This window comes from Colletotrichum phormii (assembly GCF_030913505.1).
Source record: "Colletotrichum phormii strain CBS 102054 chromosome Unknown BDP81scaffold_33, whole genome shotgun sequence".
Taxonomy (NCBI): domain Eukaryota; kingdom Fungi; phylum Ascomycota; class Sordariomycetes; order Glomerellales; family Glomerellaceae; genus Colletotrichum; species Colletotrichum phormii.
The window spans coordinates 302,921-321,219 of record NW_026851475.1 but is presented as its reverse complement, the minus strand read 5'-3'; the positions used below and the strand labels follow the sequence as shown (position 1 = coordinate 321,219).

Sequence of the window (18,299 nt, the reverse complement as noted above, 5' to 3'; positions counted from 1 at the left end):
GTGAACCATTTAACTCCCGACGCCTATGCCAAGCAAGGTACATCGCTTTACGCCTTTTCAAGGGCGTCCATCCACCCCCCTTTTACTTCCATCACCAGAAACCAGGAATGATCAGACCACCCTCCGCAGCCGACTCTGCCAGCTTCTTGGCCACGAAGCAGTGCACCAGATCCCTCGACGCCAAGGCATCTTCCAGACTGTCGTGACCGATCCTACCCTTTTGAATGTCACGACCAAGCATCTCGGATGTCAGCGCCTTGAGGGAGAGCCCACCGGTCTTGCGCTTCTGGGGCTTCTTCTCGGTGGAACTGCCTCCTTCATTGGCCTTTTCCGAGTCTTTGGGCTTATCAAAGGAGATGAGGTCTTCCTCTTCCAATTTGACACCACCACCGTCAGCAGCAGCCTCCTTATTGGCTCTCCTCTCCTCCTCCGCTTCCAATCTCTCAATCTCGGCCCGGACGTTAGTAGCGAGGATCAAAGAGTCCACCACCTTGGGGTGAATCCAACGCAGCGAGGCGAGGTCGTTGTGGACGGCATGTCCGACGACAATGGTCTCGGCGCTCACCCACTCCCACACCGCGGCCCGGACGTTGGCCAGCCCGCCGGTGATGCACTTGCCCTTTGATTTCGCAGCCTCCATGTCTGGGCGGGAGACGCCCGAGTACCGCGTGTTGTAGTGCGCCATGCGGACCTGGGGGTAGACGAGGCTATCGAGGAGGATCTCCGAGGTGAAGTAGTCGATGAGTGTTACGCGGATGAGCTCGGATTCGCCGTCGTAGGCGACGCCCATTTCGCAGTCCATGGCGACGGCGCGGCGCGGCACCCTCTGGCTGGACGACACCGTGTCGATTCCCAGGTTCAAGAGGGCGTGGGTTGGGGTCTTGTGGTATTGGTGGCGGGCGTGGACTTCGCCCGAGGGGTAGGTCCGGACGAGGTGCTCTGGGGCGTACGTGCAGCCCGGCTCAGACACGTGAACTCTACAGCAGTTCCAGCGCTGTATGCGTTAGCTGGGCTCATTCAATGGAATGAAGAGGAGGGAGCGTACCATGTTGATGACGCGGCCGGTGTGGTATTGACACTTGAGGACCGGCTTTGCGGGCTTCTCGTCCGCCTTTGCGCCCTCAGGCTCCTCGTCGTCCATGGAAGAAGATCTGGTGAACGTCTTGGTCTTGGGCTGGGCGGATGAGGACTTGGCGTCGGCTTGGGAACCCTTCCCAATCGACTTGAACTTGTTCCTGTTGTTGGAGCCTGCCTTTGGAGTCAGTATTGTGATGGTGAATAGGAACGCGGGGTCCAGGGAGAAGAGACGCCGATGGACGAATACTCACAGCGGAGGTTGCATCTGCGGCATCGCTTCTTATCGTCGACATCTCTCTCAGATAGTGGGTTGAGGATGAAGCCACTCTTAACGAGGACATCTTTGCGGTGGGCCATTGATCGGAGGCGGTATAGGTAGCTCTGGGTTGGCTCGATGACGAGAGACGGGGGCCCGTATGGGTTCTGGGGTTGCTGGTAGAAAGCCATTTTGATTGATGGACCTGTAACCGACGATGTCGTGTTGTTTGTTTGTGGTGTTGTGGTGTGTGTATGGGATATTATATTGTTGCGGGTGGTGATTCATGAGGCTGCGTCAATGAGCCTCTGACGTGAAAAAGGTGAGGAATGCTCGGTGGTATGAGGTGGTGATGAAAGAACGGCGTCCAGACGCGACTCCCAGCCTTGGAAGAATCAAAAACGAATCAGTCGGTTCCTACAGGTGAGGTTCGAGTGTGAATCGGGAAGGGAGAAGGTAAGATTTTGATGTGGCAGCTGCGAAGATAAGAGGTGAAGTGAAGTGAAGGCTGCAGCGGCAGGCAGCGTTGGGTTTCTGCAGCCGATTGTCTCTCATCTCATGTCGCGCGCCCCGTTTGGCCGTTTGCTCTCTCCCACAAGCGACGCGTATTCCAGTCGTTCTGCCTCTTTCTGTCTACTTCCTTCTCTACCCTTTTATCCTGTTGGTTCACCTTGTTTCCTGTCGTATTTCCATTTCCTGGTGAGGCAGACAGACGATGATTTTGGGGAAATCACCGGCCCCACTTTGGCTACCCGGCCCGGTGACAGGATGATATCTCCAAGGTAAATAAGAGGCCTGGTTTGTTCTGTTGGGGATGTGTTATACTCTACTTCGAGCGTCTACGCTGCTGTTCTCAGCCTCGGAGGCCGATTATGAGGCCCAATCGTGAGAGGGTTGGGTTGGCGTGTTGGTAGACGCTGGCTACGAAGGCGTTGAGCACGTCACAAGTGAGGGACCAAAAGCTGCACCAATGATGACCACAGCTAACCTGCCACGTTAAACCGTGGTTCCCTGCTACAGAACTGCCCAGTCATACGGCTCTAAGCCTAATGAACCAGTTTGATGCATTGCCCCTTCGTGGGTCGTGTGTGGTGAACGGCATCCGTAATATTATAATGACGGGTAGGAAGACAGGTTACTTTGAATTACAAACCCGAATTTTAAAGAGAGAAAAAATTGACCAACGTCCTATCGCAATCCAAAAGAACGCATAACTCATTGCAAATGGACTCAAATCGCCCAAATATCATTGTAAGGCCCCCGAGAGCAAGCCCGGAGCGTCCCACCGGTATAGATGGAAGTGTCGAGATGCGAGGTTAAAGTTGCCATCACGGTGAGAATAATCCCTACAACCCCGGAGCACGAGTAATGGCCCAACCCAATGTCAGCGCAATTTTTTTTTCTATTTTTTGGAGGAATAAACCAGACCCGACATACATATTTGATTTATCAGACTCCATGTTTCAACCATTGATGAGAGTTTTGGTAGGAGCGGTGGGACTAGTCAAGATCACAGTGGTTGAGACGGCCCGCACGCGGCTTCATGCGGGAGGCCACCAGAGACCGGCACACTTGATAGGCCGACGACGCAGCGACAGGAGTATGCTATTGACTTCCATCAACAGCATATCACAAGAAACAAAGGAGCTGAATTAGGGAAGCAGGATCAGATGAGACGGCAATGAATGGGTGTCCTTGAGGGGCATTGACTAAAGGTCTCCATCTCTAGCTCATAGAGAGTCGGAAACTGAGTGATGATGTATGATTCAAGCCTAATGCAACGAGAGAAATAGGGTGTAGTCTACCTAGGCATTTGGTGTTAGTAGTTCACTCTGCAACCTGCTCACCCACAAGGCGGGGAAAGTTGGTGATCATCTCGGTGAAGCACATTCTCACCGAGGGTCATCCCGCTCACCTTGGCCCGCTTCTTCATCTCAACTACCGGTCCCACCTATCGGCACTAAACCGACCCACTTAAACACGCCCTCACGCGTCGACGTTTTCAATTCTCAAAATATTGCGATGAAAAGGTAGAATGCATGTTCTCGACAATGATGTAACTCATACAAGCCGGGATGCCTTCTGTCGGAACGGCAAGGCTGATAAGGAGCAATGGGCAGGTATCGTGGGCTGGCTGGCGCCTGCCCTGGGCAAAGTGGGACAACTGGCTTAGTCATCACGGCCGGTTAAGGTGGGGCAACCACCCAGGCCGTCCCCACCTACTTCGATCGGCCCCTGCCCACAATGTAAATAAGAACAACAACAGCAAGTATCACGGACATCGACGTGATTGTTGCCGAAGATACACCCTCATGAGGAAATGTATCACGCCTGTGATACCAACACCTTCTTTCACTTGACTGCAGTGAGAGAGAGTATGATTAATTATGTTTCTTAGTCTCACCGAGAAGCGAATCTGCACCGTTGTGACATCCCACTCCTCGCGGGTACGGCTGGTCTCACGAAAGTGATTCAGAAGCATGGCAATATTCTAGTACACGACCCTACAACTTGCCTCAGGCCGTTGGACCATGGTACCGTGTTGATGCCTTCCAAGTCCAGATGAAGCGGGAAGGTGTTATAGACATGGACGTTGCCTCATCTGTCATCTGCCACATCATGGGATGGATGCAAGAGTGGGTGTCTAGGTACTTTGGTAGAGTCTCGCAGGGTATTACATCTTCCGTCCTCCCATTCATTGTGTGGTCAGATGACTTTTGTTCATCTTTTCTCAGATGGCGCTCTTCTCCCGCAAGGTATGTGATTGAAGGTTCGCAGCACTCCCGAGTCATGCTTCCTACCTAGGCTCATCTGAAGCCTTTGGCTTTTGGCAGTATCCCATCATTTGGGTGAATCCGAGTATTGGCTATCAGACTTTGAGCGTTGGAGTATCATTGCAAGTAAGGGCCTAGCAGAGAAGCATGTCAGGGAGCACCCTTGCTACTTGTTGCGGGACATGATTGTTGGCGCACCGATCCCATCATCCAGCTGGGTTGATTCGCCATGCCAACCGCCCGACAGGCAGGGCGGTAGAGCCCGGAAGGAGAGATTCATGTCATCGGCTAGGTCCGCCACCTGAGTGATGGATGATTCGCTCAGATCCCCGTGCCTACAAGCCTGTCCAGTACCTACCTTAAGGCATATAACACAAGCGGGCTACCCCGAGTCTTCTGCACGCTGACTGTGCTGTTAACCGCGTGTATCTTGTCTCGAAGGCGGTGTTCATTGAGTCTCTCTATTCACAAGAATCCTGATTCTCCCTCATATCTTACCCATTGAAGCAACATAGCTCGGTTCTTGACCATGGCACCGAAAAACCGCATCATTATTGACACTGATCCAGGTACGTCGCGTGGTTTCCTGACTGCAGAAGCACCCGGAGGCATTATGCGTGTACTGACCGCTTCTCGAGCACAGGAGTGGATGACATCCTCGCGATTCTGCTGGCGCTCTCAGCATCTCCCGCTGATGTCGAAGTCCTGCTACTTTCTGTAACGTTCGGCAACGTTCCAGTACAGAGGCATGTTACATCTAAGGAGAAGACTTGGGATTGACTACTTGGTTCAGAGTCTAACAGATCATTCAAAGATGTCTCCGCAACATTGTCGCCATGTTCAATGTCCTGGAGAAAGAGTTCGCCTGGCGGAAGGCTCATGGGAAGGCGCTGGGATTCGACGCGCTGAGAGCCTCGAAACCGCTTGTCGCCGTGGGCGCAGATCATCCCCTAGAGGAAGATGAGTTGGCTGCCGACCATTTCCGTAAGTAATCTCTTACTCCATGGACGGTGCTCTGCTGACTGGACGCAGATGGTCACGACGGTCTGCACGGGGTCCACGACGAGCATCCGCATCTGAGTCCCGAGGCAGCATGGGGAGCTGCCTTCCGCGAGGGTCATGGCGAGAGATCTACGCCTGCTCTGTTCACCCCTTCTAAGGTAGCAGCTCACCAAGAGATCCTCCGTCTGTTGCGCGAGAGCCCCGTCAATACCATCACCATTGTCGCAGTCGGCCCCCTGACCAACCTGGCCTTGGCAGCTGCAGAAGAACCTATTACTTTCCTACGTGTCAAAGAAGTCATTGCCATGGGAGGCACCATCGACTTGCCAGGAAACATCACTCCAAACGGCGAGTTCAACATTTACGCCGACCCAGTTGCGGCAGCCCGGGTATTCGCACTCACATCTCCTCGTCCGTACACATCAATGCCCGTAACCACGGCAGCCAGCACTCTCCCACCGTACCCAGATTATCTCTCCAGGAAGCTCAAGCTGACCCTGTTTCCGCTGGACATCACGACCCCTCATCGACTATTCAAGGGTCCATTCACCGAAAAGGCGAAGCCACTAGAGGAGGCGGGGAGCCCCCTGGCCCAGTGGACGGGCCACTTCATGTCCCGCACCTTTGCCAAGATTGAGTCACTCAAGCCGTCCGGCAGTACTACGGAGGCGGGTCTCCAGCTCCAGAATCCAATGACCATATGGTACGTAATCACGCAGGAGGACAGCTCCGGAGCTAGAGGATATCCGTGTCGAGACGTCGGGTCAGTGGACTCGTGGCATGTGCGTGGTTGATCGAAGGGGCATCAAGAAGGCAGTCGGGCTAAGCATTGAAGCTGACGAGTCGGCTGTTGAAGAGCTTGTTGGCGATACTGGAGGATGGCTCGGCGCCAACAGAGGCAACCAGATTAGGAGAGTTGTTGAATCTCCTGGTGAAGATCTGTTTGGGGAGATCTTGTTAAAAAACATATTCGGCTAGGTAAAGATCTAAGTCACCTGCTTGACTTTCGCAAATACTCGCTATCTGCTCCATTGCCACGTCCCCATCCTTCATGCAGGTGGACTGCTTCGAGCCTCTCAGTACCAGGACGTCTCTCAGCGGCCGAGATCTATATACATAAACCTACTTCGCCGGTAGCAAAATACCCTATCGGTCATATCACCAGTAACTTTGTTATTATCTTTGTCGTCATCTCTATAATCTATTACCAGCATTATAGATGTTCCGGAGTTTATTCATCCGAGAATATACTCAGAAAGGCAGCCAAGAGGAGTAGGATTAATGACGATGACAGTGACAGTGGCAATTATAGTGACACTGGTCTCAGTGGAAAGGGACGAAGCGGAAACGTATAGATGCCTCGAGCCTTGAATCACTCTGACAACCACCTCACCTATCCAGATTCATCCCAACTACACGCTTGAAAAAGGCGTGTAAGAGGCGGCCATCCTCAAGCTGTGGGGTTTGATGAAGCTTGTGTAACCTTGTGGGGAGTGGCGGCGCTAGGAAATGCACGTCCCGGCAACTTGTCCTGCATTCTTAGACGGACGTCGCCGGACATATCCGAACTCACTCAACTTCGACAAAAGTTCCGATGTCGACATTTCAAGGGAAATTCTCAAGAACGAACTCTGTCTTCAGATGAACAAAGCATTGAGCCACAACTCCTGAAAACCAATCGTAGACTCAATACCGAGTGAGATTTTCAAACACCGAAATCGGGGGATATCGAACAGCATCGGGTGATTACGAACGGCATGAGTGATACCTGGGGCAGAAACATCAGTCGCGTACGAGCGGCTAAACAGCGAGCGAAACTGCTGAAGAACGGTCGAGATCTGTGCTAATTATGGTAGCTGCCTTAGTCTGAGGTACCTATCCATAAGATCAAGTCGACCTGTTGTAGGCTCAGGCGGATAGGGGTTATCTCAGTAGCGTTTCGGACCAAGATGGCCTGCACACGACAGTCATTTCGATTTCCAAGAGTCGTGAATGCAGCTGCTACGAAAAATTCATGGGATAGAGAGGCGAGATTGTCGTGGTCTAAGTACTGTTCTATCTTACACTACAGGCAAGCCAAACCTACAAACTCCGCCTTAGAACACTGAGCTCAGATCCCATCCCATTCAAGATGTAGAATGGAATCAGGAACATCATATGCGGCAAGCTTGTCTATAGCCTCAGCTGGGGTACTTGCTTCCACCACAATCCCAGCATTGGCTGGGCGAATGAACTTCTCCTCGGCGGCTCGACGAATCCAGCCCAGTACTCCATCCCAGAAGCCGCTGATGTTGAGCAGGCAAACACCGCGCTGATGGATCCCAAGCTGAACCCACGCCGCGACTTCTAGGATCTCCTCAATAGTGCCATAGCCGCCCGCAAGAGCTATGAAGCCGGACCCGGGACCTCCAGCAATCACCTCTTCCGCCATCATGCGCTTGCTAGTATGCATGTCGTTGACGATGGTAGTGCGACCGTAAGTTGCCTCCTCCGGAATGGGCACGTTACCCGAAGTTACGCTGCTGTAGGTATTGTCCCTTTCAAACTTGACCAGTGCTTCGGGAATGATGCCGTGTACTGAGTCGGGCCCTGATAATGAGACCAGGGTCTTGGCCACTTCCCCCATGAGCCCAACGGTTCCGCCACCATAGACTGCCGCGATGATCAGGAACCGTGGACCAAACTTCAGCTGAGAGATGTGAACTTACCCAATTTGATACCTCTGGCAGCCATGAGTCGCGCCAAATCTCGTGCAGCCTGCAAGTGGGCAGGGTCATTGCCAGTGGACGAACCACAGTATACGCATATCGTGATACTCCGTGAAGGGTTCATGGTTTTAGCCACCTTTCCGCTGGTGGTGGTGGTGGCGTTATCCATATTGTCTGTGGTGATTCAAGAGGTAGTCATTAGAGCTGCTTCTCTGTCGAAGGCAAACTGAAGAGACGGAGGGTAGGTATTGCACACTATTATATCAACGCTCAGAATGACCGCATCGGATTATTCGTGCGTAAAATTGAGCGAGGTGACTGACGGCCTGGAGAACCACCCAATTAGAGTTTACCTTAGTCCATATAGCAGTGCTTACGACCATTGGCAAGGACATCGTTGAGTAAGGTAATGGGATCGGGTATCGGAGTCTGCCGCCAGTTACTGGGTTGATGTGACTCACACACGAGGCATCTAGCTGGTTTCTACCTTGTTGTTCAGGCGCTTGCGTTCTCGTTGAATGCCAAGAACCGAGGTGATCAACCTCACCCGCTGAAACACTAACACCGCGTGGACTCCTTCCGTAGAAGCTCGCAACAAGGATCAGTTAGACATTCTAGGCAGAAGGAGACACCATCGAATTCCACAAGTCTTCAATTTACTGCAGCAAGTTCGACGGGAACTACAAGAGGCATCATATAAGCCGCCTGGAAGAGCATGCCACTATCAATACGTGCACTTTCCACAGTATGAACAGCTCTCGGAACAGGCTGTATAGTCACCGTCGCCATCGCTCCACTGTAGTCCATCCTCATCATCCGCACTCGGCCCATCCTGTACATTACTCGCAAGCCATATACACCATTCTTCATTGACCTCACTTGAGAATGCTGGGGCTAGTCCAGAGAATTGACTCCGAATCTCGAGCTTGTCAAGCTGTTGGCGGCCGATCTCGAGCCTGTCGTCCCTTCGCGCACGAGCAAGGCGAACAAGATGCTGTAGGAGTGCCGCTAGTTTCGAGAGCTCCCGGTTCTTCGATGTCTCCCAGGCTTTGACCTCCTGGGCTACATCCATGACCTCAATATCCTCGAATGTGCCCCTATCGTGATATGCTAGAATGAAGTTGGGAATCTGGGCAACCCATAGACGCGGGAGTTCCTCGCCAAGGAAGTCAGTGCCTTTGCGCTTAACCGACCGGGTCTTGAGATCGAAGACTGCAGATTGGGACACCTCAAAACCGCCACTCTTCAACTGTAGTTGCTGATGTGAGTCCTGCGGGCTCTTTGGTGTCATCTCTTTGACTTTGAGATCTTCAATCAGATTGTCAACTGAAAGCTTTTCGACAAAGGCGGGGCTGGGCTGGTCTGTAGAGGGGCCTTGTTTGTGTTTGAGGTAGCCATCACCCTCGTGACGAACAATGCAATGAAGACCCCCAAAGTCGTATTGGATGACGCGCTGGTGTGATGTTGAACCACGGACTTCATGATCCCAAGTAGTGTAAGCCTCTGGGAACTTGTGTCCGTAGCCCCGGACATCGGACATCGTCTCTTTGGGGGAATTCTCCCTTCGGATCAGGTGAACGGCATTACCAACCACCTCGAGAAGCATCCGGAAGGGTCTCTCGTCGCCCCGGATGAAGCGAAGCAAGTTTCCAATGGTACTGCCACAGGCAACGACGTCAACTGGTCTGGGCGGTGGCTCTGGGTGCCCCTTCAGGACAGCTTTGATGGCAGGCTCCATCGGATGAGCGGGGTATCGAGCAGCGTTCTTGTCCCGATAGTAGATACCATCGTCTTCTGACAGTTGTCGAGGTTCTGCGAGGGGTGTCCATCTGGGTGGAGCACCTGGCTTAGTGAGTACTATGCCTTGAAGCGGGTGAAGGGGCATCACGTACCTGGGACTATAATTGATGGTGTTGTTCTGTCCAGCCAGTTGTATGACGCGACGAGCTGGCAATCTGTCACTCGAGCAGACGATTCTAAGCCCAAAGCGGATTTCGATAAATCTGCTACGCTGATGGTCTCTACAAGTGGTCCGAATGGCGGCGCCGGCGATGACGCCGCAGGTTCTGATCGTCGCCAACGCGGATTTCTTTGAAATTGTTCATATTTCTGTCGTCGATACATGGTTCAGGAATGGAGGGCTCTGAAGACTTGGGGAATTGGATAACCATGCCGAAGGAATCAAGAACCGCGAAATAGTTGGAGGTTGTTCCCATATTTGAACCTTGTTCAATGCCGGCCTGGTCCGTTGGCGGCGAACCAGTCATCAAGTTGCGAGGCGACCTCTTGCAGCCTTCATGCCGGAGGCCTACAACCCCTCACTTCACCACCCAGTTTCAAGGCGAACGCCTACTTTTGGTGGTATTTCTACTTCGTTGTTCTTTTACGTTCCCAACACGTTCGCTCCCAACAGAAAGCATTGAAGCCTAACTTTGCCTACTTATGCTTGGGCCAACCGTGGCATGTGACAACTTCTTGGTTAAGTACTTCGGCTGGGTAACCGCACTGAGATCGAAAGCGCCAGAAACCGCGTTTTCTCACTGCAAAACATCATCTTCTCCCAGAATTTGAACTTGACAGCTCTCAAAGTCATCAATACATTGTCCAACAATTCCTTGCAAACGAAATCATGGTCCTGCTCAAGCAAGATGGTGTCACAGCACCCCCAAAGATTGATCCTGCTCGCGCCTCCCGTCTATTGAAGGTCTTCAGGGATGTCACCAAAGGCGGCAAAGCAATTTCCACGGCCGGCGAAGCACGTCTGTTCCTCGAGGCTGTTCGAACGAACGCCTCTCCCGCTGCCTGCCTGGAGATCATCACGGCTACCGAAGTTGCACGCAATGCCATTAGCAACAGCATCCGCATCGATTCGTCAATCTCTTTCATACGAGCACACGTCTTTCCGTTCATCGTTTATTTTAGCGACCCTGGGGTGAAGATGGTGTATGGTGGCCAACTCCTTCATCAAGTCCTACTCCTCATCGCCCACCCCCCAGTCCTTTGGGGAAACCTCTTGAATGCTTTCCGAGAGTCGCAACTCACCGAAGATGAGCTTCAAGTCTTTGCGTGGCTCTGCCTCGAGCTTGCTAGTCTACCTGACAGCGCACTCGATAATATCGTCAAGGAAATGTCCATCGCCTTGAGCCAGAAGCAGTTTCAGGAGGCTCGCAACCACGGGACTCGCGAGCTCATCTACAGAATCAGAAAGGTTCTTGCTCTCAGGTTGGCGTCTTCGGGCGACGAGAATCTTGAGGCAGCTGGTGGTCGCCATGACAACGACTTTTCGAACTTTCGGGATGTTTCGATCTTTCCAACCAGTGATGAATTCTACTCCAATGCAAAGCCTTTCTACCGAACGGCAGCCGAGGTTGCTACTGCAGATCACCTCCAGCGACCGCGATTTCATCTGGATAACCAGTTCCGTCTTCTCCGTGAGGACATGCTGGGCGAACTCCGTGATGATTTGAAAGTAGCCATTGGAAGAAAGAAGAGCAAGAAGAGGGCCCAGATATTTTCGGGATTGTTGCCCATCGAAATTGACACCGGAGATGAGAGGCGAAGTCATGCTTGTGCGGTCTCGCTTACATGCTTCGGGGGACTGGAGTTCATGAAGAAGCTATCATCGACCAAGTGCAAGGCCTTCTTCGACGATAATAGGAACTTCCTTCGACACCAGTCTTTCGGAGCCTTATGTGGCGAAGATCACATTGTAGCGTTCGCGTTCTTGCTACGGGACGTGGACCAATTGCTGAAGAAGCCTCCGGTCATTACTCTGCAGTTCACCAGCAGCGAAGCCACTGCAAGAGCTTTGCAGGCACTTAAGCCGTCAAACAACCTCAAATTCATTCTTGTAGATACTCCGGTGTTTGCATATCAGCCCGTTCTGGAGTGCCTCCGAGAAATAACAGAGTTACCACTCGGAGAGAGCCTTCTGCGGCTTCCTACTGATGAGACAAACCGGCCACAGGGCTCACTTCAGCAATCCTCTTACGTCCAGGAGTATGTCAGGCGACTAGAAAAGCTACTGAAAGAGGAATCGCGTAGCCTTTCCTTAGGCATGCAGACCTTTCGTCTCGATGATTCCCAGGTTCAATCATTACTGCATGCGTTACAGAGCCCTGTGACACTCATTCAAGGCCCTCCTGGTACGTGATTCCCAACCTTGTTCACTAAGTATACACCAATTGCATTTTCAATGTGTACGAGGCTAATTGAATTGACTCTAGGAACCGGCAAATCGTTTGTTGGCGCTCTGGCAGCAAAGATACTGCTTGGAGACCCGGAAAAACGGATTCTAGTGCTTAGCTATACCAACCATGCACTGGATCAGTTTCTCGAAGATCTGATGGAAATTGGCATCTCGTCCGGTGATATGGTTCGCTTAGGATCGAAGTCGACCGACGCAACTTCGGGGCTGTCATTAGAGAAGCAGTTGCGAAGCTATGCCTATCGTCGGAATAATGCAACGTGGGAACACATCAACGGCATGAAGACAGAGATGTATGAAGTTCGGATTGAGATTGAAGCAGCATGTGCCCTTCTCGTCCGGGATAAGGTTGGGTCTTTAGAGGTCTTGAACTTCCTCGAGTTTTCCGACGACGATCAGACATTCTACGAAGCTTTTCTGTTACCCGAGCAAGAGAGAGGGTTCCAACTCGTAGGTAAGGACAAGGGCGTCATGGGCCCCGACTATCTACTGGGACGCTGGATTACGGGGCAAGATGCCGGCGAACTCTGGCACTTCGTATCGTCCGAAAGCCAGGATATCTGGCACTTGTCAAAGACCCAGAGATCTGTCCACGTCCAACGATGGGTTGATTGCATTCGAAAGGAAAGGATCGAATCAGTGCAGAACTTGATCAAGAGGTTTGACGAGGCCCAGGAGCAAGTGGAGAGAATATTTAGCGAGTCCAAATCTTCTTTCATGCAAACGAAGAAGATCATTGGATGCACCACGACCGCGGCTGCCATGTACAAGTCGCTGATTAAGGCTGCCAAGCCCGATGTCGTTTTGGTTGAAGAGGCTGGCGAAATTCTCGAGGCTCATGTTCTGACTGCTCTGCACAGCGACACGAAGCAGCTCATATTAATCGGGGATCATAAACAACTGCGGCCCAAGATCAATAACTACGCGCTGAGTGTCGAAAAAGGAGACGGCTTCGACCTCAATCGCTCGCTCTTTGAACGACTGATTCTCCAGGGACACGACCACGTCACGCTCCAAAAGCAGCATCGCATGCATCCCGACATCTCGGATCTTGTCCGGCAGATGACGTACCCAGATCTATTGGACAGTGACAAAACCAAGGATCGGAAGCCGCCCAAAGGATTTCAAGGAAGAGTCAGCTTCGTTAACCACAGCCATCCAGAGGACCTGGCCAGTAATATCGCCGATCGCCGCGATGTTGGTGTCGTCTCCAGCAGGAGCAATCTCTATGAAGCGCGAATGGTTCTGAAGTTGGTAAAATACTTCGGACAGCAAGGATACGGCACGGAAAACCTGGTCGTTCTCACGCCCTATCTGGGACAACTACGCCTGCTCAGAGAAATCTTGGGTTCCGAGAACGACCCCTTGCTTAACGATTTGGATTCGTTTGAGCTCATTTGTGCGGGACTCATGACTGCCGCCGCAGGAAAAGTACCAGACGGATCAGGATCAGGAAGAATCAGACTCTCAACCATCGGTAAGTTTGGAGAAACCGTCGGTCAATGAAACCTCAAGACTAATGGCCAAACTACATAGACAACTACCAGGGTGAAGAGAGCGACATCGTCATTGCTTCCCTCACCAGGAGCAACAACAACGGCGACATCGGCTTCATGAAGGCGCCTGAGCGTCTCAACGTTCTGTGTTCCCGCGCAAGGGAGTGCCTCATTCTCATAGGCAATATGGAGACCTTCATGGCATCTCCGCACGGCAAAGCAGTCTGGCTGCCTTTCTTCAGCTTAATGAAGGAGAAGAACTATCTACATGATGGCTTCGCAATACGCTGCCAAAAACACCCTGAACGAACTGCACTGCTCACAGAACCAGATGACTTTGATACAAAGTGCCCTGATGGTGGCTGTGACAAGGCTTGGTAAGTCCCATCAAGAAGCTGTACATGACATGAATACAAGAGGAACCACGCTAAGAGACTGGAACCAGCAACGCCACGTTGTCTTGCAACATACATAAGTGCCTGCGGCGTTGCCATAGACTCAGTGATCACAGCAAGATTCGTTGTCATACAAGGCTCGCAAAGCACTGCGACAGAGGGCATGAGTACAGCGTAGACTGCAACAACCAGGATCAGAAATGTGCTGTATGCTTCAGGGAGGACGAGGATACTCGAAGGCGCTTGAAACGCGACTTACAGATGGAAATGAAACGCAACCTTGCCCAAAATAAATACGCTCAAGACTTACAAAAGGTAGACGACGACTTGGATCGCGAGAGAAGACTGATAAAGAATGAACAAGAGGATCAGAAGCGGAGCAAGACTCTAAAAGAACACATGGAAGAACTGAAAGCTCTCCAGCAGACTAGAGTTCGTGCTGAGGCAATGAAGGCCAACCGAGAACCCCCAAAGAGTGTTCCGGGTGCTTTCCCGGATGGAAGAAAACCTACGGCGAGTCCAGTTCTGAAAGCTGGAAGCGCAGAGGAAGAGTGGCAAAACTTGAAGACGAAATTCGAAGCTAGCAGCAATGCAATGGATCAACTCATGAAGATGATTGGGCTCGAGAGCATCAAAGAGAATTTCCTCTCTATAAAGTCCAAAGTCGACACGGCGGTGAGGCAGGGGATTTCACTGTCAACGGAGAGGTTTGGCTGTTCTCTCTTGGGAAACCCCGGAACAGGCAAGGCACACTCACCTCACAAATTGGTCTGATACGACAGCTAACATATCAATCGCAGGCAAGACCACCGTAGCACGGATCTATGCCAAGTTCTTGGTGTCGGTGGGTGTCATAGCCGGCAGTCGCTTCGAAGAGAGATCTGGTTCGAAGTTGGCGTCTTTGGGCGTGCCTGGCTGTCAGAAGCTGTTAGATGACGTTTTGAATGACGGCGGCGGAGTGATCTTTATCGACGAGGCATATCAACTCTCCTCAGGTAATAATCCCGGTGGCCGCGCAGTTCTTGATTTCCTGCTCGCGGAAGTTGAGAATTACACCGGCAAGATTGTGTTCGTTCTCGCTGGGTACAGTAAACAGATGGAGTCCTTTTTTGCGCACAACCCTGGATTTCCGAGTCGGTTCCCGATTACGATGAAGTTTGAAGACTACGACGGCGACGAGCTTCTGAAGATCCTTCAGTACCAGATGGACAAGAAGTATGGAGGCCGCATGAAGTGGGAAGATGACCTCCACCTCCGCATCGCATGTAGTAGACTTGGTCGAGGGCGCGGAAAGGAGGGATTTGGCAACGCACGAGCAGTCGAGAATCTTCTTTCCAACGTGTCTAGTCGGCAGGCGAATCGAATTCGAAAGGTTCGTCGAGGTGGGGCAAGCCCAGATGATCTCCTTTTCACGATGGAGGATTTGGTTGGGCCGGAACCTTCAGTTGCCCTCGGGCACAGTAAAGCTTGGATTGAATTGCAGAAACTGATTGGACTTGGTTCAGTCAAAGAATCAGTCCGAGCCTTGATCGAAAGCACCCAGACAAATTATGTCCGCGAGCTGGCAGAGGAACCCATTATCGAGTACTCGCTCAACAAAGTCTTCCTCGGCTCGCCGGGAACGGGGAAGACCACCGTGGCGAAGCTGTACGCACAGATCCTCGTTGATCTAGGTCTCTTATCGAATGGAGAGGGTAAGCCGGCGTACCTGGCTACGATTGTAATGGTGCTAATGCTTCATAGTGATCGTCAAAAACCCTGCAGACTTCGTAGGTGCTGTCCTGGGAGCCTCCGAGGCCCAGACCAAAGGCATACTGGCGTCGACCGTCGGGAAGGTTCTCGTCATCGATGAGGCTTACGGACTATATGGAGGCAGTAGCTCATCTGGGGGCAGTTCTGACCCCTACAAGACTGCCGTCGTAGATAGCATTGTTGCCGAGGTCCAAAGCGTTCCAGGAGAAGATCGATGCGTGCTCCTCCTGGGTTACAAGGACCAGATGGAGGAGATGTTCCAGAACGTCAACCCGGGCCTGAGTCGACGGTTTCCATTGTCTTCCGCCTTCGTCTTTGAAGACTTCGACAAAGCAGAGATGCAGAGAATCCTGGACCTCAAACTCAAATTACAAGGATTCTCTGCTACCGACCAGGCCAAGCAAGTCGCTTCAGACATGCTCGAAAGGGCGCGCAATCGACCGAACTTTGGCAACGCCGGAGAAGTGGATATTCTACTAAACGACGCAAAGGCACGTCATCAGCGACGATTGACCGCCAAGGAAAGTCATCAAGTCTCCACGCTCGAAGCGCTAGACTTTGACCAAGACTTTAATCGCGCGGAACGGAACGAGACCAATGTTGCAAAACTCTTCGAGGGGACCGTCGGTTGCGAGAAGATTGTCGCTACGCTCGAGGGATATCAGGAGACTGTACGTTCCATGAAGGCACTGGACATGGACCCAAAAGAGAGTATTCCTTTCAACTTCCTCTTCCGCGGCCCCCCGGGCACGGGCAAGACCTCAACAGCGAGAAAGATGGGCAAAGTCTTCTACGACATGGGATTCTTGGCCAAGGCAGAAGTTATTGACTGCTCTGCATCCGATCTCATCGGCCAATATGTCGGCCAGACTGGCCCCAAAGTGCAACAACTCCTGGATAAGGCTCTCGGAAAAGTGCTGTTCGTTGAGGAAGCCTATCGTCTTGCCGAAGGACAGTTCGCCAAAGAGGCGATTGATGAGGTTGTCGACTCGGTGACGAAGGACAAGTACAAGAACCGCCTTGTGATAATATTGGCTGGCTACGACGAAGACATCAATCGACTGCTTTCAGTGAACCCGGGCATGTCAAGTCGGTTCCCAGAAGTCATCGACTTCCACAGCCTTAGCTCCGAGAGTTGCTATGAGCTTCTGCTGCAGCTTCTACTCAAGAAGAAGCGATTCCTCGACAGCAAGAAAGCATCTAACAACCTCGACTTGGCTTGCTTATCAAACCCATCGTCCGATTTCCAGAGAGAAGTCATCGGCATATTTCACGCGCTCACTGCAACCGTCGGCTGGGCCAGCGCTCGAGATGTTGAAAGCCTCGCCAATTCGATTCTCAGCATCGCGATCAAGTCTTGTCGCGACGGACAGGTAATGATCGACGAAGATCTTGTGAAGAAGGAATTTCTCAGGATGCTTGATGAGCGCGAAAGCCGGGGACAGCAGGCGGGGACCATTCGTGGCATGCCCAAGCTCGAGCAATTATTCCAGCAGATGCCACCCCCTCCTCAAACACGAAGCATGCGAACAGTGGCACATGAACAAACCACGGCTGAAGCCACAGACGAGGAAGCAGAACCCACACCTCCTGAGAGTCCGGTGGCGGAGGTCAGTGACGGGAGCTGGAAAGCAACACGCGACGCTGGTGTCAGTGATGAGGTTTGGGAACAACTGGAGAAGGACAAGAAGGCTCAAGAAGAAAAGAATACCAAATATCGAGACATGCTCGAGAAAAAGCGCAGAGCAGTTGGTGCTGCTAGGGAGGCAATTCTCAAAGAGCTTATCGAGGAGGAAGAGCGGCGAAAGAAAGAAGAGGAGCAGCGTAAGAAGGCCGCGATGATGGGTCGATGTCCCATGAATTTCGCTTGGATCAAGCAGAGTGCTGGTTTCCGGTGTGCGGGAGGTTCACATTTCATTTCTGATGAGGAGATTATTTGCACCTGAACCATGGTGTGTAGGCGAGATAGAGGGAGAGAGTGTGTGTCTATCCCATCGAGTGCCACTTGAAGCCATTTTCGCCAAGGGCGGGGTAGAGCCAATAAGAAGCTGTAAATCTATTAAGTTAACCAATAGGGTTACAGTACCTCTATTGCCTATATATTCTGCGTATGCCAGAGGTACCAGTAATCCCCTTAGATACATAAGGGTACGTTATAGTCTAAGCAGCCCTTCCTCGTATACTTACGCTGCGTGAAGCTATTCCTAGATATCTCGCCTAGTACCTTGCGGGCCCTTAATACCCTTATATTATTATAATGAAAATAAGGGGAATTAACCTTCCGTAACCTCTTTATATAGTGTTTCTATAGGATGGAGGTATTCCTTTTATCTATAGCCCGTCTAGGCCATGACCTCTATGTTACGACCCAACATGCATGACCAAGAACAGGGCCTGCCCCGCAGGCTCGCGGCGGTTATAATACACCACATATGCAGGAGACAAGGGACACTAGGCACCCTCTCACGGAACGGAAGAACTATGGTACAAGTCACGTGATGATAAGATAAGACATGAGCGGCCATGGTGGGGCCATGAGCGACCATGGTGGGGCCATGAGCGCTCATGCCGAACAATGAGCGCTCATGCCGAACGATGAGCGCTCACCCGATCAGAGGAACTGATCATTGAC

At 51.9% G+C, this 18,299-nt stretch overlaps 4 protein-coding genes across 4 annotated transcripts; 2 read left to right on the top strand and 2 right to left on the bottom strand.

Moving 5' to 3' along the window:
• Positions 1–91: 91 nt before the first annotated feature.
• On the bottom strand, positions 92–1,524 carry BDP81DRAFT_455088 (ribonuclease H-like domain-containing protein; the record flags this gene model as incomplete). Its single annotated transcript, XM_060593027.1, has 3 exons — positions 92–994; positions 1,046–1,248; positions 1,329–1,524. The coding sequence occupies 3 exons, from the start codon at positions 1,522–1,524 to the stop codon at positions 92–94; spliced, it is 1,302 nt and encodes a 433-aa protein (XP_060438778.1).
• Positions 1,525–4,636: 3,112 nt separating this feature from the next.
• Positions 4,637–6,212, top strand: BDP81DRAFT_485319 (inosine-uridine preferring nucleoside hydrolase; the record flags this gene model as incomplete). The annotated part of the gene is made up of 5 exons (XM_060595154.1): positions 4,637–4,676; positions 4,751–4,853; positions 4,922–5,091; positions 5,140–5,781; positions 5,837–6,212. The coding sequence occupies 5 exons, from the start codon at positions 4,637–4,639 to the stop codon at positions 6,085–6,087; spliced, it is 1,206 nt and encodes a 401-aa protein (XP_060438777.1). The 3' UTR covers positions 6,088–6,212.
• A 715-nt stretch (positions 6,213–6,927) lies between these two features.
• Positions 6,928–8,216, bottom strand: BDP81DRAFT_440834 (uncharacterized protein). The gene is made up of 2 exons (XM_060591548.1): positions 7,818–8,216; positions 6,928–7,761 (listed from the first exon to the last, which is right to left on the bottom strand). The coding sequence occupies exons 1-2, from the start codon at positions 7,984–7,986 to the stop codon at positions 7,220–7,222; spliced, it is 711 nt and encodes a 236-aa protein (XP_060438776.1). The 5' UTR covers positions 7,987–8,216; the 3' UTR covers positions 6,928–7,219.
• Positions 8,217–9,297: 1,081 nt separating this feature from the next.
• On the top strand, positions 9,298–17,613 carry BDP81DRAFT_506847 (ATPase; the record flags this gene model as incomplete). The annotated part of the gene is made up of 7 exons (XM_060595672.1): positions 9,298–9,312; positions 10,489–11,962; positions 12,044–13,501; positions 13,561–13,897; positions 13,966–14,657; positions 14,716–15,609; positions 15,659–17,613. The coding sequence occupies 7 exons, from the start codon at positions 9,298–9,300 to the stop codon at positions 17,611–17,613; spliced, it is 6,825 nt and encodes a 2,274-aa protein (XP_060438775.1).
• Positions 17,614–18,299: the final 686 nt, after the last annotated feature.